At 42.4% G+C, this 21,945-nt stretch overlaps 2 protein-coding genes across 2 annotated transcripts; one reads left to right on the top strand and one right to left on the bottom strand.

The window, feature by feature from the left end:
- On the bottom strand, window positions 1-2,944 carry chst2b (carbohydrate (N-acetylglucosamine-6-O) sulfotransferase 2b). The gene has a single exon (XM_031732508.2). It carries the CDS (start codon window positions 2,234-2,236, stop codon window positions 839-841), a length of 1,398 nt encoding a protein of 465 aa, XP_031588368.1. The 5' UTR covers window positions 2,237-2,944; the 3' UTR covers window positions 1-838.
- Window positions 2,945-5,658: 2,714 nt separating this feature from the next.
- On the top strand, window positions 5,659-21,604 carry trpc1 (transient receptor potential cation channel, subfamily C, member 1). Its single transcript, XM_031732509.2, has 13 exons — window positions 5,659-6,201; window positions 7,020-7,174; window positions 7,261-7,362; window positions 7,481-7,683; window positions 8,496-8,627; window positions 8,797-8,992; window positions 9,958-10,294; window positions 12,245-12,384; window positions 13,573-13,719; window positions 18,306-18,490; window positions 20,197-20,398; window positions 20,778-20,972; window positions 21,063-21,604. Exons 1-13 carry the CDS (start codon window positions 6,036-6,038, stop codon window positions 21,288-21,290), a joined length of 2,388 nt encoding a protein of 795 aa, XP_031588369.1. The 5' UTR covers window positions 5,659-6,035; the 3' UTR covers window positions 21,291-21,604.
- Window positions 21,605-21,945: the final 341 nt, after the last annotated feature.

Consider the following 21,945-nt stretch of genomic DNA (forward strand, 5'->3'; position numbering starts at 1 on the left):
TAAACTGTATTGTTAACTATGAACTTTACTCAATGCAATATTCCCAGATGTGTTTTCATAAGAGCAAGCAATTGTAAACATTTGAAATGGTAGAACAAACAGACTGCTGACACCAACAGAGACTTTTCGAATCTGGAGTTATGACATTGTCCACAGTGTACGATATCATCCTGTCAGGACGTGGCGACAAAAAAAAAAATTAATAAATGTAAGAAAAAAATAAAATCAAAACGTCCCCCTTGTTGTAAAATCTAGCCGTAACACTACTGCTGTTCTGATAACACCTCTACCTATGGCACAAAAATCCAATCCAGTGATTGTCTCTGACCTTAACCACGTCTCAAATATTAACATTAGCATTCAACTTCTTTTTTTCTTTTTCTTTTTTTTTTTAAATCAGTTGAATTTTTTTAACCCTTCCTTTAACTAGTTTCACCTTTACAGACAGTATGAAGACTGGAAAACAGATTTTTTTGTCTTTTAAACATTCAAAAAAAATATCCCCAAAACATCCACTTTGTAGTGTCATCATAACAAGATACATGAATTATACAGTAGCTTCTTTTTCCTTTTTTTTCTCTAATAGTTGCAGTTTTGAGTCAACTGTTCTTAGACGTTGCAGTGTCGAGGTCTAAGGTCCCGTCTGGTGTTCCGGTATAAAAGAAGTGGTCCCTTTGAACGGAGCTGCAACCGCTCGACTGACGGTACATTCCAAATGCGGCCGATGTAGATCCAGGAACATTGATTCAAAGTAAAGCTTTAATTCCACAATATAAGGAAACGGCACTCTATGCAAAATGAACATTAAATTAAATGGTCTTTGGTGGTGAGGATGTTTTCACAGTCTGGAGTGTGTCAGTAGTGATTTGCTCAAGTCCTTGGCCTCCCCGGCTGTTCTCACTCTCTCGTAACCTAGAACTGACATGGAGTGGTGGCAGTAGTCTTCCACTTGTTTGATCTGTTGGATGCTGAGCACTGTTCTCCATGCACTTGCAGCTTGTGTGGCATTCCTGGAGGAGACTATAAATGGCTTAGATGAGGAACTGGAGCCACTGGTCATGTTCAAAGCAAACATCTCAATGTCATGGTTGGTAGTGAGGTTGGCAAAGCGGTAGACGCTCCTCAGGGTCTTAACTGGGTTTTCGACCAGGTCTTCGTAACGTACGGCCATGTACTTCCCCTTCAGCCAGCTGGGTGGGTTTATGGCAGTCCTCAAAGTCCTGGAGGTGCGGTCGCAGATCACCTCCATGGCTCCAATGGAGTGGTAGTCTGAGCCATCCTTCTTGTTAGCTTTGTGCCCAGGGTCCACGAAAGGTATCCGCCGGAGTTTGGGGTCTCTGCTGCGGACCACCTGTAAATTCTCCCTTATCAGACCGTGTCTGGATTTGATCCTGGAGTTGGCTACTGCCCGTGGGTCTCTGACTAAGTGTATCACCTTCAAATCCAAGGACGGATCCTCCATAAGCGGGGCCAGCACATTTACATCCAATATGCGGACCCCTTTAATGACTATGGTGCTATATTTCAGGCACTCTTCCTCCAACAGTCTAAGGCTTTGAGGGGGACACTTTTTACACACCTTATCATCCACCATCCCCACCACCTCCTTCCTGTAGGCTGAGCAGAGGGGATATGAGCACACCACTTTATTGAGGGTGGCCCCAAACAGTCCGAGGGAGGTGAAATTCTTACCTCCCGGGCTGTTGTAAAGTTGGAAAACAGACAGATCACAGCGGTATAAGGAGCTAAGCATGTCCCTGGCCGCCCCTTGCAACGACACGGCGTCACCGGGGTACAGTTTCTGCCAGATGTGCCACATTGGCTCATACAAGAAGAACACGTCTGGATTTTGATTAAACAGCTCCCCAAAAAAGGAAGAGCCTGACCTCCAGGTGGTCAGCACATAGATAAGCTGCCTCTTCTTAGCCAGCGAGGGCCTGTACAGGAAGCGAATGTCAGATCTGCTCTGATAAGTGGTGCTCCTCATCTGATGATTACACTGCTGCGGCTCCTTAGTCCATTTATAATTAGCCAAGTTAAGCATAGTAAGCACGAGCAGTAACAAATAGGCCATAAACAACACAATCCTCTTTCTGCGTAGCACTTTCATCACGATCCCAGGCTGTGCTATTATCTTGGTATGATTCCTGTATGTTTTAAGCTTCCTTCCAAAGCCTGCATCCTTCTCCCAAGGCGCTGTCAACTTTAGTGGTTGATGATATTGTTTGCCTCTCATCTGTAACCTCGGAGAGTGGCTCTCACCGCTGGACGAAGCTCCTTACATTGACTGTGCACCAAAACGCTCGGTAGTGTGTTTATGGGTTGCACCGGGAATTAACAACCAGATGAATTAGGTAATGTATTCGGCACCAGTTCGACAGCCACGAAACGATATAGCCTTTTCACTGCACTGCGCAATGTTCGTCATAGAAATGGTAGAAGAGGGGAGCGTTAAAGTTGTCCATATCAGGCGTTGCAGTGATTCTGTGTTTGGCCCGCGTTCAAAACAAAAACCAAGAAGCCTTCAGCATTGTAACAGACGCCCAGTTTGGGCACGTTCAGCGGAAGCATCCTCGCGCAATTACCAGCTGAAACATCCTCAGAAATGCGGTGGATTCGGGCGTCGGTCACGATTCCGTGCGACGGGCCGGATCCTCAAAATTACTCCGCAGCTGCCATGATGGAGCAGAGAAACGCTTTTATTCGCAGTTAGGGCTCTTACACGTTTCTCCGTCTCGTTCTTCTGCTCGTCCAACTAATACAAACTGGGCCGATTCAATCTGAATAGCAGGACCAAGACCCGCCCTCCGAGAGAGCGCATTGGAGCGCGACGAGCCGACGCTCGTCAGCCAGCTTACGTCATTGGACCTGCTGCGAGTCCGTCACGTTAATGGACGCTCCGACAGATCACAGCAACGGTAGATGAGGAGGGCATGGGGGATAGATGGTGGCGGTGCTGTTGTTATGTTTAGGTGAAGTCCACCTCACATTGTCTGAACCGTGCTCCGGCCTCTTGTCTCTACCCACTGAAAGCGATTGGGGGGTTTTCTGTTTTGTTTTTTTGTTCCCTTTTTTCGATATACAACCTATTTTTAGTATTTCTTTTTAAAAAATAAAAAAAGTCTTAAGGCCGTGATTTTATTCCAAAGCCAGTCTTTACTTTTCCTTTTACCCACGTCCTCCTCATCGTGTGTGACTGCAGGAGAGAATCAATATTTCAAATTAAATGTATTAGCCCCCCCCCACTCACTACAGCCACAAGAGGGTAGCCCGGGGTTTGTCTTAAAAGCAGCAAAGAAAAACCCTGTTTCATTACAAAAGAGCTATGCACATACCGCTGAATTATTTATCTAATAAGATGAAATCTAATTTTTAAAAATAGAAACACTTGAATCTTAAACTGATCTGAGAGTGATGGACTACAGTATGATTGTAGAGGATGTAATAATTTTTCATTGGACGTGATAGAAACACTCAGCGGCAGTGACAAGCACTCCTCTCAAGTGGAATCAGCTGAAATGGGACATTTGACAGCTGTTCCCCGGGAACTGGAAAGGCCATGTGGTTGTATGAAGGGAAACACATGCTCTGCAGATTGAAAATCATCTTTCCTAAGACGCTTGCCTGTGCGGCATTACAACCTTGAACAAGCGGGCGGGGGGGGGGAGAGCATAGACTGAATGAATTGAAACCGCTCGAGTCCCTTGACCCTCCCCAGCGAGGAGCCTCTAAATATGTAGGGTAATATCCCCGTTGTGATTTTACTATACTGTTTCTCATCAAGCCCTGCTCAAGTGCTGTGCATGGAGTGAGTCCTTCTGAAGAGCGACATATTAGGCTTTGAGTTGACTATACAGTATTTCCTTCCTGTTCTCGGTAACGTGTGCTTTCAATATATCTTCATTTTGATTTTTGTTCTCGTCCAATGCGGGTGTCTACAGCGAAATACCTTTGTGCAGACTGCCCTCTGCTGGAGCATTGAGGTCCCACCCTTAAAAAGGATCTACTTAACAGCAGACTTCCACATCATGAACAAATATACTAATCATACATATGACATACTAATTTATATTCGTTTTTCAGTGTGCAAGCATATAGATAAAAATATAAGTGTATGGTGTTAATAGAGCTTGGTTTAAGAAAAATCGTTTAATCTTATTCTTTTATAAGGAAGCTTGTTTTTAATATGAAACCTTTCCTACTGTGCAACCGCTTCATTCCACCTGCATTTTACAGATGTTTATAAAACTTCATACAACAAAAGCTAGGATTCGGTGCTGTTGGAAAGCAAAGAGCCCTTCATTGAATGTGTTTTTCTTGTATCAAGTCAAACAGTGAACTCAAAAACACAGCAGAGAATACTGAAAGTGCACGTTTCCCTCCACGCCCTATTTTCAACATGTATTCACACTGTGACAGAAACCCACCCAGGAAATTACTTCTGTTTCAGTGCATGGTATTTGTTCTGTTTGGCAGTGCAAGTGCTGAGCGTGGTGAGTAAAGTAATATATTTGGCTCACATCATCAGAAATGTGTGTGGTGATGATTTGCAAGCCAATATTCAATATTCACACATTTCTTATTTTTTTAAAAGAAAGAAACAAAGACCTTTCTACATTTTAGAAGCCAACTGTGTTACATTTATAGAAAAACCAAAGGTCGTCTTTAATGACATCTGATTTCAAATGTAATAATAATAATCTTGGTCTTTACTCGGCCTGCATAAGAGAGCTGAGCATTAATTATCAATGCTTTATCACCAAGCACGCTGACTCACTGTCACTTCATTATGGCTTATTGAGTTGGATGTGAAGGCTTGTTACATTTTGTGTTTTCTTTTGATTTCACTTCTTCATTGCTTTTCTGTAGTGAATGAACTGAATGAAGTACATGTGCCCTAAAACTGTATTCCAGTCCATATTAAACCCTTTCTTTCAGTGGTTACAGCATTTCTTAGCAATATTCTTTGCAGGTTGTTAAAAGTGGGTGGATTGATTCCAAAAGCAAAAGTCTCGAAAACAATGATAGTATCAGATACTAGTGCAATATGACTGATACTTTGTTTCTCTCTGTTAAGTGCAATATAGCCCACTCATTGTGTAAAATACTTTTTTGGAAATAAAACGTATATCCAAGAGATCCACTATGAAAAATGTTTTTTTGTTATCACTGTTTACTTCATCTATAGGCTATAGAACATTTAAACAACAGAAGCTGACATAAGGTGCTTTAAACACAGACACGTTTACATTTCAGCATAATTAAAAAGAGATTTCACTGAATCAGGATACCAGATGTATTTCCTAAGAGTCTGTCACGGATTATGTGAGGCCATATGCCGCCATATCCATATCCATGTGCACTAAATGTCACCCATGCATGTCCCAACACAGCATTTCCATCAGGACTTCCACATTACTGCAGGAAGTGACCTGAGCAGGAGCCACAACCATTGCTGATTTCTGTCTTTATCTCCCAGTCTTTAGCGCTTAACGTGCTGTATGTGTGCAGTTTACGTGCATGCTTCAGAGTCAGCACATGTGCATGCACTGTCACAGTGAACGCTCACACGCTGTGAATCTACACAGTGTACTGTACACGGCAAAGATGCACTGTTACGTAATCACGGAGAAGAGGCTTTGCGCCTGCGAAACGATCAAGCAGGTGGAGGAGGAAACATGCGCAGTGCACGCCTCGCCAGCAGCATCAGGACCACTGCGATGCGAGTGAGAAGATGGTGCTTGTAAACACGCCGCGAGAAATGACCGCGTTGTTTCGTCTACTTGCCGTCGCCGTGAACACTTTTTAACCCCACGTTTGAGATCGATGGTGCGAAAAGGGCTACAGGAGGCGATATTTTAACCCCCAAAAAGGGAAAAGCGAACGCACCGGAGCTGGGACGGTAATGCCAGCGATTACTGACACTGGTTTAAGTCGGCCGCTTTAAACCTCTGCTGCGCAACTACAGAAGCATTCCTCACATGTCATCGCATATGACGGGATTTCTCGTGTAATGGTCGTCGGTTTCTAGTGGGATGCACATCAGCGTCTTGCCGTACTCGCTCTCCGTCGTAATGGCAGCTCTGTACCATGGCACGGACGCTTCCTCTCCGGACAAATTCCTGGCCTTGAAAGACGTGAGAGAAGTGAAAGAGGAGACGACTCTGGACGAGAAGCTCTTCCTGCTGGCATGCGAGAAAGGTTTGGCTCTTGTTTCGTCTAATTTAATATCTGGGCTGTTGTTCCCTGTTTGCAATGCAATGGGATGTCCGTGCAACACGTGACTACGATCTGAGGGAAGCTCGTTATTGTGATCATTAGGGATGCTGAAGCTACATGTCTGATATAGGAGGTAGAGCGCACACGGGGTGACAGCATGGCAGATGTCATACAGGCTCATTTAGCAGCTGGCAAACTACTCAATCATTACAGATCCCCCCACTCCAGTGTATACCACTCACAGCTGCCCACACTTTGGATACTGTGGAAATTTACCCAAGGGGCAGTTAATAGTTAAATGTCTGCTCCACTTTAAGTTTCTCTCCCTGGTCTCCTGACTTTTCACAAACCCCAACATGGAAAGTTCATGCAAACAAGCTAAATGCCAGCAAGGCAAGACGTGGACAGTGTAAGTGTAAAATAACAAAGAGGCATGGGTTTTCTCAACTGGTCACCGTGGCGGGAGAATATTTCATTGATAAGTTAAGAACATTGTACAGGCAGAGGTGTGCTAAGCCAATAACTGCCACTGTGACCATATAAAGTCTCCCTAAACGTGGCCCAGCAACAGAAATTGTCCTTTGAGGGAGATGTTATTGTTACACAAGATTAAGGGTTGCCGCTGGAGCCGAGCCTGTTCTCTGAGAGAGCTCGCCTGATAACCGGCGCTGTGTGTTTGTGTCATTTTGGCACCGCGCTTAGACTAATGCTTCGCTCCTTCAAAGGATCCGCCTTTGTGAGAACTTGCCAAGGTGGATCACATTTGTGATGTGCTGCTTTGTCATTGACTTGCTTCTCAGGTGACTACTACATGGTGAAGAAACTGCTGGAGGAGAACAGACACGGCGAGCTCAACATCAACTGTGTGGACGTGCTGGGCCGAGATGCAGTGACCATCGCCATCGAGAATGAGAATCTGGACATCCTTCAGCTGCTCTTGGAGTATGGCTGCCAGGTAACGAGAAAGCACAGACTTGGGGCAAAATAATATACACAAGACATCATTTACATCACTAAAATCGTGCATTTCTTTCTGTGTAGGCAACAGATGCTTTGCTGGTGGCCATAGACTCAGAGGTGGTAGGAGCTGTGGACATTCTCCTTAACCACAGGCCAAGGAGATCTTCTAAGCCCTCTATTGCTGTAAGTCTGCTCTTATTACTCTTTTTCAAGAAAACAAACACCATTAAGGCAAAAACTTGCTTATCTATAATTCCCCTACAGTATTTTAAAAAAATTTTTTAATCCATGCTCTTGTCAGAAACTGATGCAGCGCATCCAGAATCCAGAGTATTCTACCACCATGGATGTGGCTCCAGTCATCCTGGCAGCCCACAGGAACAACTACGAGATCCTGACCATGCTGCTCAAGCAGGACATCTCTCTCCCCCGGCCTCACGCTGTTGGCTGTGAGTGCACGCTCTGCAATGTTAAAAACAAGAAGGACAGCTTACGACACTCCAGGTACAGTTACCCAGAGCTCACAAAATACTTAAGTAGCATTGACTTTGTGCAGACGAGTGCATTAAGAGCCCCAGAGGACTATTTTTTTGGTCAATTACTTTAAATTGGAATAGTCGATACTACTTCTGTTTTGTAGGTGATGTTTTGATTGTTTTGACCCAACAAATCAACCCAGTTTTGCTCCAAGTAAAGTGGCTTTTGTGAAACATTGCAGCCTCTTGTTTCACTGACAGCATCAGGTTGAAAATCCAGTCTGCTACTCCTAGAAGTCGATGATTTAGTCAATGATATGCACACACTGGGTTTTAGGAATGCTTTAGCCATTTTTTACAGTCCTATGAATGCCCCAAATATCCTCTTTGTCCCCGAGAGGACTCCAGATTTTCTCTGTTATTGTCAAGCTCGACTGATCTAGCTGTAGGGAGTCAGTATTGGTATTTTACTGAAATACAAAATCAATACAAACTCTAATTTAAGGGAAAACAGCAAAACAGCAGCAGTTCCTCTGGGAAGAAGGAGTTCTTGGTTTCTGATACCTTCTCGGACTTGCAGATGAGATTTTGCTGATCTCTTCCGCAGGGGCCTTTTTTTTCTCTGTGCAGGGCAGTGTGGCCTCCCACACAGTACACTAAATGAATCACTCTGCAGTTTGGCTGCCAAACAACATAGAGGTGAAAGAAGGTATAAATGAAACAGATAGAGGACTGAATGTTTCTCCTGATTTCTTCTCCCGTCTGCACAAGTCTGTCATGTTTCCACCTCTCCCCTTTGTTTTTTTAACCGCCTCGTTTCTGTTCATGGTCGTGTTTTAGGTTCCGTCTCGACATCTACCGATGCCTAGCCAGCCCCTCTCTCATCATGCTGACAGAGGAAGATCCCATACTCAGGGCCTTTGAGCTGAGCGCAGACCTAAAGGAGCTCAGTCTCGTTGAAGTGGAGTTCAGGTAGAGTCAACTTGCTGCACATGCATCAGAGAGTTAATCCAATTTCTTTGCCTGTAAACAGATGTAAATACATATAGCGATGCTTTAAATCCTTTCTTTTATAGCCTGAGATTGATAAGAATCTTAACCTTTTAATATCCTCTTATTTTATCTAATTTATTTGCTCTAGAACTGACTATGAGGAACTGGCAAAGCAGTGCAAGATGTTTGCCAAAGACCTGCTGGCTCAGGCTCGAAACTCTCGAGAGCTAGAAGTGATTCTCAACCACACATCCACTGAGGATCATGTTGACAAGAGAGGCTTACTGGAGGACCGCATGAACCTCAGTCGACTTAAACTGGCCATCAAGTACAACCAAAAAGAGGTTTGCATACATCACCGGGCAGGTAGTAACATACTGTTTGCTGCTGAAGACACTCATAAGGTTGCTACTGAGGGCAATAGGGCAGTGTGACTAATAACAAATGTGTCCACCGCCTATTTATTGTCAGAATGGCTGCCCTGATTTGTGACAGAAGGATAGCAGCAAGAGCGAAAGGGAAGGTTTACAAGTTGGTGGTGAAACCTGCTATGTTGTATGGTTTGGAGACAGTGGCACTGCCGAAATAACAGGAAGCCAAGCTGAAGATGCTCATTTAGAGTGACCAGGAGAGGGAGGATTAGAAATGAGTCCATCAGAGGGACAGCTCAGCTTGAGTTGTTGGAGACAAAGTTAGAGAGAAAAGGCTGGGATGGTTTGGACATGTGTAGAGGTGGCATAGTGGATATACTGGAAAAAAGGTGACTGTAAAACTGTCAGATAGGAAGAGAAGAGGAAGACCACAGAGAAGAATCAAGAATGTGCAGACAGCTGATGTGACAGAAGAGGATGCTAGGGATAGAGTAAGAGGGAGGCAGATAATCTCCTGTGACGATCCCTAACGAGTATCAGAAATTTAAAAAAGACATGTTTATTGGTTCTGTTGCCTAAAGTTAGAGGAGGAGATTGATGCTGCTGTCGTGTTTGTGCAATAAATCTTAAATTACACTCTGCAACTGATTAGTAGAGCTTAGATCATAAACAGGGGGAAGTAGATTGGGTGTTGGAGCTATCCACAGCATCACACAGCTATTTATTCTTGAGCCAGTCTTTGTGCTAATCTTCTGGCTGTAGCTTCATATTTATTCCAGTGAAATGATCATCATGCCCAGAAATCCAAGAATTGTTCTCACAAAATCTTGAACTCTTTCTTCACTTTGCTGATTTTTCGTAAAGTTTTTCGTTTATCGTATTAAACATCTGTCCACAGATGCTTTAACTGCCGTTCTCTCTTTATGTCCCTTTTACAGTTTGTGGCTCAGTCCAACTGTCAGCAGTTCCTCAACACTGTCTGGTTTGGAGAGATGGCCAGCTACCGACGCAAGCACACCTGTCTAAAAATGGCCACAGTTCTGAGCGTGGCCATGCTTTGGCCTCTCCTTTCTGTCTGCTACCTTCTGGTGCCACGCTCCCGTGTTGGCCAAATAATCCATACCCCTTTCGTTAAGTTCATCATCCACAGCGCCTCCTACTTCACCTTCCTGCTGCTGCTTAACCTGTACTCTCTGGTCTACAACGAGAACAAGAAGAACACGATGGGCCCCGCGCTTGAGATGATTGATTACCTGCTCATCCTCTGGATCATAGGTCAGATTTTTACCCCGTAATTAACACATAATGCTGTTTCCAGAGGCGTGTCATGCATTATATGTAGTTATTGTGCTTTATATATTTCAGTGCTTCGATAATTTAATACTTATCTATCTCCTAATGCACATTAAGGAACTAGAAATAGAGTCAAAACCCAGTCCCACAAACTAAAGGTTAATATGGTAACATGGTGTAGTGAAAATGAGCGCTTCCTGTTATGATCTGGCTAAAGTCCAGTATCCCGTGTCCATAATCACATCAGGCATTACATGACAAACGGCTGTTTCTACACCAAATGACAGAAAGCCCGGCTTGACCGGATTAAATCCGTCAGCCCTGCTTCTAATTGAGCACAATAGAAAAGAAACTGCAGCTTCTTCTTTCCCCCCTGTGGCCCTTCTGAGTGCTGGTATCAATGAAGTCAACACACAGCCGTGCAAACATATTCACACATACACCGGCTATCTTTTCAGAAAAAGGACGGATAGTGACAGCTGGAAATTGACTCTGCCTCTTTACCTTACCCTTCTGCCAAGAAACCATTAACACAGCCGTTCAGTCTCTTTAATAGCTCTGCTTCCTCAGTAGGCATGTTTGTCTCTTGGTTGCAAAAACTCCGAGCCACTTCCACCAGAGACAAAGCATCACGACCACAGCATCTAGGTTTCAGCTCTTTCTTTAATAAATCTTCCCAGTAACTTCATGTGACAGGATGTAAAAGGATTTACAAGCAATTGACATCTATTATTCAATGATGTAAAGTGTTGTGCTGTGCTGTGGGGTAATTGTCAATTTAGTTTGTACACTGCAGGATTGACATCAGTTTGTCAGTCATTAGATAAGAAGCGTAATGGGGTTTTCCATGGGCTACGATAGCCCACTAGAGGGAGAACATTTCCTTAAGCATTGCAAAAGAGCAGCATCAAAGATAAACTTCACCAAAGTCCGCATTTTTTTTCTAAAGGTTGCCTCATTTTAAAAACAGCCTTAACTCCAAGGTGAGAGGCAATGGCGCACAGTATCCCTGCAGCATCAACACATCACCCAAGATGAGTTAAATGGGAGGAATGAGATTACTAACGGTTACTGGTCTCAGGCAGCCTCCTGCCTTATGTCATCAGAATGGGAAGGGGAGTTCTTAGAGTTGCATCACTTTTTTGTTTTTTCTTTTTGCTCGCCATTGTTTGCTTTCCCGCCTCCTATCATCTTTCTCCTCTTCCCACCATCCTGGTATTCCCCTGGGCCAGAGGCCTCACGTTAATGGGAAACTCAGATGCTATGCAGTGTATGAATGTGAGCGTGAATGAATAATGGCATTGTAAAGCGCTTTGGGTGCCTTGAAAAGCGCTATATAAATCCAATCCATTATTATTATTATTATTATGAGACTGAGTGCACTAGGCTACATGTATGCATATGTGTTTGGATGTTTCTCTCACTATCTAAGTGTGTGTGTGTGCGAGCCTGCAAAAAAAACAAAAACATAATTGGATTTCTGTCGTAGACTCTTCGCTCATCTGTTTTCTTTTCAGTTAAAACAAAAGGAAAGATCAGTCAGGTTTTTGGCTACTGTAACAGTTTCTGAATCAAGGCATAGAAAAATCGCCGCTAAACGTTAACTTGCACCTGGAGTAATTTTTTTTATTCCTTTTGTACATTTAGAATTGATGAAATGCCATTTAAACACAAAAAGACACTAACCCATCTTAATTAAATTCCACGCACCTCCCTAAATCCCACAGATGACACATTTTCAGCACATTAATCTCTTGATTTCTGTGTCTCACACATTCCTGTTTCCCCCGGGCTCTCTCTGTGAGATGACTGATGGCTGAGCCTTGAAGGGATTTTAAAATGTTGTGGATGACATCCTTTTTCCACTGGTGTGTGTGTGTGTGTATACGTCTGTGTGTACGTGGTGATGGTGGATTCTTTTTCCCCCTATAGGAATGGTGTGGTCAGATGTGAAGCGTCTGTGGTATGAGGGGCTGGAAGACTTTCTGGAAGAGTCTAGGAACCAGCTGAGTTTTGTGATGAATTCCCTCTACTTAGCCACCTTTGCTCTGAAGATTGTTGCTCATAGCAAGGTACAGACACATAGCGCACACTCCTTACATTAATGGATAGATAATTAGATTTAAGTTTTCGTGGAATAATGCTTGTGATTCATCATTCTGCATATTAACGCTACACTCCAGGGAGGTGTTTTCATCTGTTTTTTCAATTAGATCTCAGATCAAGTTGAAAGCTGGGCAAAGCTATTCTAGGAATTGAGCTTTCTAATGTACCATTAAGATTGATAAAGGTGTAATGTGGCTCACCTAAGGCAGTAAACGGAGCACACACAGCCAAACAGTTTTGAAATAGAGGTCTGACTTCTGTTTAGAGTTCTCATGTCTTTAAGTAGTCTTCAGGAATAGTTCTCCAGGCTTCTTGAAGGACATTCAAAGCTCTTCTTTTGGGTGTTGGCTTCCTTTTGTTCTGTTCTCTGTTAAGACGATCCCACAGTGCTGAGTGGGTTTTCTATCCAGGTATTCGTTTACTCCCTTCTTTAAGAATGGCTTCTTGGCAGCCAACTTTTCATTGGGGCCATTTCTGATTAGACTTTGGCTAACAGTAAACGGATGAGCTGAAGGTCCAGATGCATCTCTCAGGTCATGTGTCAGGTCTTTGCTAGATTTTTTTCCTATTTTTTAAGAACTGTTCATCTGCATTAGATAGTTTTTTAAGCCAGGCACTGCTTTTCTTCTCCACTTGTCCAGACACTGCATGTTAAGTTTTCACCTAATAGCTCTTTGGAAATAACTCTGTTGGTGCAAAACCTCTATTTTATCTTTATCATTTTTCATCAATTTCACAATAGGAACAAACTACTGTGTGTGCTTGTGACAGGCTGCTAGTAACTGCCTAAAGATGTAGTTTAAAGTTGATTCATTGCTAAGTTGTTGAATGAGAGTTAATGCTTGAATGATTCATAGGCTAAAAACGAGAGAGAGAAATGACCACGTACATTTACTGGACTTAAAATGAGTAAAAATGTAGTCGGTGTCCAACTGTGAAAGACCTTCAGAAAGCCTGGAGAACTATTACTGAAACCAAGTCTGGCTTCTTGGAAAGCATAAAGAAATGAGGGGTGGCTCAAGACTTGCACAGTGCTATAGAAATATGTAGTGTTCAGTGTCCTTTGGAAAAACAATGCCTTCTATGACATTTAAAGACGGTGACAGTACATTCAGATGTGTATCTTTCTCTGAATCTCTTTGCTTGATCTGCAGTTTAAAGATCAGGAGCAGAACAGGAAGGACTGGGATGCCTTCCATCCCATCCTGGTGGCCGAGGGACTGTTTGCGTTTGCCAACGTTCTTAGTTACCTGCGACTTTTCTTCATGTACACCACGAGCTCCATACTGGGCCCTCTACAGGTAGGAAAACAGTTGGCATATACATTAAAGTAGCTGTGAGTGTTTTGTAGAGAGGCTTGATTCTCACTCAGTGCAAGCAGGCAACAATGAGATTTGACTGTGATCCCTGAGGGTTTTAAGTGATATATCTGTAAAGCCCTTTAATGAGAAAAAATGGCCTAATAGTTATGCAATGATTATAAAACTGCTTCGCCTATTTATTTTTTAATTTTTTTATTTTATCTTTGTCCCGGACGCCACACACACACAGACACACACCACCCACTCTCTTCCTCTGTTAGTGGATGTGAACACTCCAGGGCGAGCCAACTCTAAGCATCACACCAGCTGTGCTCAGCATAACCATCATCATAAGCATTAAGTATAAGCACAGTGAACTGAGGCAGTAGATTAATGTGTTCTGCTCTGATAATGCGCTCATTATAAACTGAAAAAGGATTTGCAGGTTATTTACCATATACACCGCCATACTGCTATCATCTATATGAATGACTGCCTTCACATTGGACACAGTTGATTTATTTAAGTATGTGCGATGTGTACGATTTTGGCTGCATGGGAATAAATGCAGGGCAGAGAAGGGAAGCTCTTATTAAATACACTTGTGAGATGGTTTTTTTTTCTTTTCAAATCAAAATTGGATTTATTGTCTGACATTTCTGACAAGGAGCATCTCTTATAGAAAATACATCAATGGAGCACTGTGGAAAATATTCAATATCCAAGTGAAAAATATTCCCTAAGCTTCTCCGAAGCCTGGAAAAGCTGCACTGGATTCACTTGATTAGCCTGTTTTAGCTTATAATGCCAACCAGAATTAGCTTGCATTTTCTTGCCATTTGCAAAAGGTTATAGAAGTTATTAGCCAAGTAGTGTTACTTTTGTCTTTGAAATGTAAAAGAAATCCAAATGACTACATTTGATTGAATATTGGAAATTTCTTTGTAGCTCCGGAGAAGCCAGAAGTCTGGTTTGCATATTTTCTACTCAGGCGCCATAGGTGTCCCGTTCATATCAGGTTTTATATTATTATCCAGCTGGCAGAGGGAAATCATGAAGCCTGCCATTATCTGAATTTTTGTTAGCAAATGTGAGGTTCATTGTTCCCAAAGTGTGACTTTTAAAGCGTAAAGAACTCTTGAGGTGCGCAGTGAGGTCAGTCCTTCCTGTCATTATTTCGAGGTGCTGTTTGTGGTTGACTTATAAAACAGTCAGGGTGCTCTGTAGCTTTTTAATGAGCATTTTTCAGCTACGCTCTTCCTGCTTCACTCTCGTTTTTTCTTCTTCTCGCCCTTCTTCTTCACTCTGTGACATAACTATCTGGCTTGACAGGATGGAAAATCAGCTTTGAAAATACATTTGGTTTGGTTTGGCGTGTTCGCAGCCGTACTCGCACTCACGTGGCAGACACACCTCTCCTCTAATGCACACGCACCCACACATTTCCACACTCCTGTGATATCTGGCATGGTAGGATTCAGTCCAGCTGTACTCAGGCGTACCCCTGCTCATGCATGGACACACACACAGACAGTGAGTCAGTACTATGTGGGTTGGAGTAATGAATGTTTCTCTCATTCTGCCCGCCCTGAAGAGGCCAGCTCATATTTCTGGTGGGTATTGCCCCCAACTGAGTTTGGAAAGAGTGACTGAAAGTGGGAGTATGCGTCTGTGGTGTGGGTTTATCACGGCCCAGACTTAACCTCACTGACATCATTAATGTGCCATAGGCTAACTGAGAGTCAGCTGGGATATTTGAGTGTGTGTAAAAGGAATAGAAATAAGTCATGCTAAAGGTATACGGATGAACTTTAGAGGTTGTTAGCAAGGATTAAATTGAACTGAGTCTGTCTCCTAAATGTACAGCTTATGAAATACTTTCAGATTCAGTTTCCATTAAGGAAACCTAAGGAATGAGGCCTCCTTTCTTAACTTTTTCAAACCGCTGTAATGTTAGACACGAGCAGGATCCCGCTTTAATTCCATTAAATCGAGGCCATAAAGATTGTGATCAGTCTCTACAGAGTTTGCTATCAATGCTGGCCGAATAACTGTTTACATCTTTTGACGTTTCATTGGGACAACTACTATATGTCACGGTTTGCCAGGGCAAGCTGTGGGGATGTTGGAGAAAGGAGGACTCAAATGCTAGACTCTTTATGGTAAACAGTGCGTTTATTTACATTGGTGTAAATAATCCACAGAATAATAAATCCCCGTGTTTTCCCTTGACCCCCGTGTTGTGTCTTCCACCCACAAGTCCGTGCGCCGTGCTCTTCCTCTCGCTGCTCTTGTCTTCCACGCTCCTTCCTGGAGAAAATAACAAAGAAGCAACCATCAGGACACTCAACCACTGCAGGCATGCACTCACTTAACTTGGCTCACAAAGACCACTAACGTGGAGTCTCACACAACAATCCCACGCCAAGGAGCGCTCAGCCACACTGTTAAATAGCTCCCCGACGAGGCTTGATCAGCCCCAGGTGTGTGTGATGATCTTCAGGTGTGGCCAGCCACCTGTCAGGGCCACACCCATCAGGCCTGACTGAAACCCAGAACTCAGCCACACCCACACATCCCATCTATCACACAAGCATAGAAAAGACACACGGACAGCAGCACAGTGCAGCACACATATCTACAAGATATATAAAAGTCCATAACTGCTCATGGACCCTGGGTCACTCAGTCTCAGGTCCCTGACACTATATTTAACATTAACAGTTTTCAGGACCCAAAACTGCTGAGCTGCTGCACCGATTTCACAGTTTCTGCAGTGAAATCAACAGGAACAAATCTCAGGATGAATCCAGCACCATCAGAGCTGTAGCCTCCTTTTTATTTACTTTACTACATTTGGTTTAGCTGCAAAGCTGTTTTTGTTGCGGGAATGTCAGTGTTTACTGAAACCAGAATGGTATATGGCTGTTTCAACTGGCTACTCAGCAGAGGCCCACCAACATAGTCTTCTGCCTGCTGTAAAGTAGGTGAATCCTGACCTGACTAAATGAGGCCTCATACATTTCCATGTCGTCGACATCTGCAGACTGGCTGGGCGCTTTCTGTGTGGAGTTGGCATTTTCTCCCTGTGCCCACTGTGGCTTCCTGCCACACTCCAAAAATACATTTGTTAGGTGGAATGGAAATTGTTAATTGATTTTAGGTGTTAATGTGGGCTTTCAGTGGCTGCCTGTTTCTCTGTATCAGCCCTCTGATGTACTGTGACCTGCTCAGAGGATACCCCGCCTTTTCCCCTGTGACAGCTAGAATACGCTCCAGCCTCAGGAACCCAAAATTGAACAAGCAGTTGAGAAAATGGATGGATAAATAGATGCGTTTAATTTTCAGTCTCTAAATTAAATAACATAAAATTTCCTCTCATTATCTAACAGTGCTGCATTGAGTATCTTTGGTTAGATTTATTTGAGGTATGCATTAGACCTCCAGTCACGGTGAGGAGGTAATAACCTGCTATATTTCTGTTCTGTTTGTACAGTAACCAGTTTAGGATATCTGTCAGGCAGGGAGCGCCCACATCTAAATCAGATGTGTACAAAGTGGCAGATGAATACACTGGGGGGGAATAAATCACCTGAACAGACCAAACTTTCTCAAATAGACTCCCTGGGTTCGAGCACAAACTCTGTACTCACCATTCATCAAACATCATGATTCGTCATGCAGCCAGAGTGGTTTTCTCTTACACTGGACACTTTATATGTGTTTGTGTTTTGTAAGGGTAAGAGTGTATTCTGACCTTGTTTGACCATCTCGAGGTCCTTATAAACAGATATGCCACACAGGCCTGTAAATAGTGGCTTTCCAATGCTCTAAGAAGATTTCTGTGTTCTCGTCCTCTTCCTGGTTTCCTCCGTGTTTGTCTCTGTGTTTCTTCAGGTAGGTTGAGAGAACTCTAGCAGCCAGAATAAGTAGGTTTTCTTCCTCTTCCCTGAGGAACCACTACTAAATCTGAACATGGGTGAAAAAACACGCTATGAGTGGTCATGGAGTGGTGAAGCAGTGCGAGCATGCGTCTTTCTAAAGTCTGAATGACTTTGAAAAGAACTACTAGAGTAAAAATTTAGTATACAAAGTAGAAACAAATTCTGCTGGACTATAGTTGAATTTCAATGTACTACAGTGTTACTTTTACATAATTTACACTTTCTGTGACATTTTAAAAATCAGAGAGTTGCACTCTAATATACTGTAATTGTAAGTGTGTCTAATTAATGTGTAGTTGGACTTTTAAAATATCACAGTCCAGTTACACAAAAGTTATTTGATTAGAGAACATAGAAAATCTAGTTTATCAAATCTTCTAAGTCTCTAACATTACCCAGACTTTCAATAAACTTGATTGATTGGTGTTTTAAAGGGAGATCTACTTAGCACAGAGAATGTGATACTGTAATATCTTAGTTGTTTTCATTTCAGGCCAGTGATGCTCAGAGCAGACATTAACCAGAGTCAAGTTTAATCCAATCCAGCTGCTTAAAGGCTGATGAAGATTATTGAGATTTCTTTGAGAAAGCTGTTAGAGCAAGCAGCACAAGATTAACAGGAAAATGTTAATCTCTCGCTAGATCTCCATGGGACAAATGCTGCAGGAGTTTGGAAAGTTTTTGGGCCTCTTCCTGCTTGTGTTATTCTCCTTCACCATTGGACTCACCCAGCTCTATGGGAAGGACCAGAAAGATAAGGAAAACAATCCACCCAAGGACTGCGGGGGCATCTTCTGCGAGCAGCAGAGCAATGACGCATTCCACACGTATGGGCAAACCTCATTCATTTTGGACAGCGATGGCGTCAATGATGAGTGTTTAGTGTATATGTTGAGGGATGTTGGAGGTTATATAAAACCTTTATATATGTTTATATCCTTTATATATGTTTATAAGCATACGTGATCTTTATATACTGTAAAATTAGATCATAACTTTGAAAGAGACAGCAAAGTGTGGGAGCACTTTGACAGTTATGCAGCGCAGACTTTATTCAGTACTGTGAAGTCTAAGTACAAGGGTGCCTTCTTCAGAGCTAAAAAAAATAGGTAAGTCAACATAGTTTAAAAAGCCTATGAGGCACTGCCAATGCATATGAAAGGACTGTTATAAAAATACACACTGTGTAGCTCATACATTCTTCAAATCATGTACATGGAAAACACTAATTTAGCACAGAATTTGGACAGAAACTAAACAGTGATTTTTAACATAAGCAGAGACAAATGTTAATAATACAAATAGTGTGTTTAAAAAATACAAGAAATACACAGAAATCTATACAATACACAGAGTAAAACTTGTAAATGTTACCATTCAAGTCAGATTTTTAGGAGAAAATTGCAGCACAAGCTGTGAAGATGAGACAAGACATCAGAAGCATCACAAGAAAACTCTCCCTCACCTTCCATCTTCATGTAAAAGTATAAAAACAAAAATAACTGATAAGTGACGTGACACACAATCCTTTTTTTAAAACTTGAAAGTAGTCTTTTATGTAATTGTGCAGATTACACCTTTTTTACAGATGGGTAAGCACATCTGTGTTCCCTGGAAGCTTTGTAAATCTTATTAAGCTCTGAAGTAGTCAGTCATGTGCAGGTTGTGTAATAAAGTCTGCACAGCAGTCAGATTGCTCTTGTCTCTCTCTGCTTGCTTTTCTCTTTTGACATTTTGTGCATCGGAGCACAGCTCAGTTTAGAGTGGCTTAACAACTAATCATTTAAATCCTACGTTCAGTTAAAAAAATTAAACCAAAGGAGAAATTGTTTTGCATTTGAAGTGACACATTTCAGAAAATTTGGCACGTGCATCTGCTTAAATCACATGTTAACAACCCCTGAACTGACTAATTGTTGCACTTTAGAATTGTGTTTGTTTTTTAATGCCTGCAGGCCCAAAGATAATGACCGCTGAATATTGGTTTTCAGCCATTTTCATTGTGTACAGAGATTTCTCCAGATTCTCTTAATCCAGTGGTTCTTAACCTTGTTGGAGGTACCGAACCCCACCAGTTTCATATGCACATTCACTGAACCCCTCTTTAGTGAAAAATAAAATATGATTTTTTTCAAATTCAAGACATAGATATGTTTTTTACTGGTGCACAAAATGAGCTGTGCATGTCACGGCGGAGGCTCTGCCGAACCCCTGAGACTGGCTCACCGAACCCCCAGGGTTCGATCGAACCCAGGTTAAGAACCACTGTCTTAATCTTCTAATAAAGTGATATTTGTAGATAAATGTATCTGCATGCCCCCTAGCAATTTTACAATAAGAAATGCTATTCTTAAAATATTTCCCCACATAGCGTTTCAAAGAGTCCTGAACCCTTCCTCGTTTTTATGAAAGACTTTCTAGGAAGCTCTTTTTATGTAAATGTAGGTTTGTATTTATTTCTTATCTTTTTTTGGAGACAGGGTTGTATGTTTATATCTGACCTGCACACGTACTAGCTTCGTCTCTTTTGCAGATTTATGGGGACCTGCTATGCACTGTTCTGGTACATCTTCTCCCTGGCACACGTTGCACTCTTCGTCACCCGCATCAGCTACACAGAGGAGCTGCGCTCTTTTGTCGGCGCCATGATCATAGGCACCTACAACATCGTGGTGGTTATTGTGCTGACCAAGCTGCTGGTGGCCATGCTCCATAAAAGCTTCAGGCAAATTGCTGTAAGTGTAAATAAGTTTTGGCGCTGATGGTCTCACTGCTGTCACGGGCAGTTTGAATTTGTCCTGGCACTGAAAGCTCCGACTGTTTTCGTTTACTTTTAAGGTTTAATTTTCCTCAAAGTAGCCCTGAATTGTTGCACAGATGTTAGCTAGTTCCTTTCCTTGGAACCGCTCTTTGCTTTGAAAGCCTGCTTGATTTTGATTACGCTAAGTGCAACTTATCTTTCACAAAAATCTGGTCCCCTAAGTTTCCACTGTGTGGTGGTTTTGCATTTTCAACATTCCTCCTGTAAAACTGTGTGTGAAAGTTTAAATGCATGAAAGTTTTCCAACATTCCTTCGTTCTTAAGTGTTCTTATTGGCTTTTGGACTCCTGTAGAATCACGAGGATAAAGAGTGGAAGTTTGCCCGGGCCAAACTGTGGCTCAGCTACTTTGATGACAAGTGCACGCTGCCTCCACCCTTAAACATCCTCCCTTCTCCAAAGACTGTCTGCTACTTGGTGACCAGCCTAAGCAAGTGGATCTGTTCACACACCTCGAAGGGCAAAGTGAAGAGACAGAACAGTCTGAAGGTGAGAGATAAACAGTATTGTAAAAGTTTGATTCAAACCCATCTTCTAATCTTCAACAAATAACCCTCTGTTTTAATGCTGTCCTTACAGGAGTGGAAGAACCTGAAGCAGAAGCGGGATGAGAACTACCAGAAGATCATGTGCTGTCTAGTTCACCGCTACCTGACCTCCACCCGGCAGAAGATGCAGAGCACAGACCAGGCCACGGTGGAAAATCTGAACGACCTTCGCCAAGACCTGTCAAAGTTTCGCAATGAGATGAGGGACCTGTTGGGTTTCCGGACCTCCAAATATGCCATGTTCTACCCAAGGAGCTAAAAAAAGACTTGTTATTCTTTCCCCTCCTGTCCTCATGACAAAATCTTTGCTTCTTGTTTATCTGGGATGCTGTGTGACCCGAGCATGTGCAAAAAAAAAAAAAAATAATAGAAAGAAAAAAAATACTCTGCTCTTTTGAGTCACAGAGGCTATTAAACCTCACTTTTAAGCCTGGAACTTAACTAGACAAATATGTATCCTTCACCAAAGCCTCCAGACTCAGGCCTCCTATCTATTACTCAGCTATGTAACCTTTTTTGTAAATAAAAAAAAGCCATTGTTTTCAATAGATAAATAAAGATTTAAGAAAAAAACCATTGGCCTGGAGATTTCATAGCTTTTTTTTGTTTTGGCTACAACAGGTCTGAAAGCAAGAAAACTATTCAGCCAATCCCCGAGCTGTCCGCTCCACGTGAGAGTCCCCTACAAACACCTGACCCATTCTCATGCTTAGCAGAGGGTGTTTGCCTCACTGCTCTAAACAGACCAGCTATTATGTGACATTCTCCCAGGTGAAAAGTCTTACACAAAAAGAGAAACAATCTAAAGTGGTGAAAGCGTTTTATTTGGACAGATGACAACAATAAAATATAAATAATATCATTAAAGTTTTTTCCATAAGAAAATAGTTTTCATTTCATACCTTTGCTTCTAA

The sequence above is a fragment of the Oreochromis aureus genome, linkage group 9 (genome assembly GCF_013358895.1).
Source record: "Oreochromis aureus strain Israel breed Guangdong linkage group 9, ZZ_aureus, whole genome shotgun sequence".
NCBI lineage: Eukaryota > Metazoa > Chordata > Actinopteri > Cichliformes > Cichlidae > Oreochromis > Oreochromis aureus.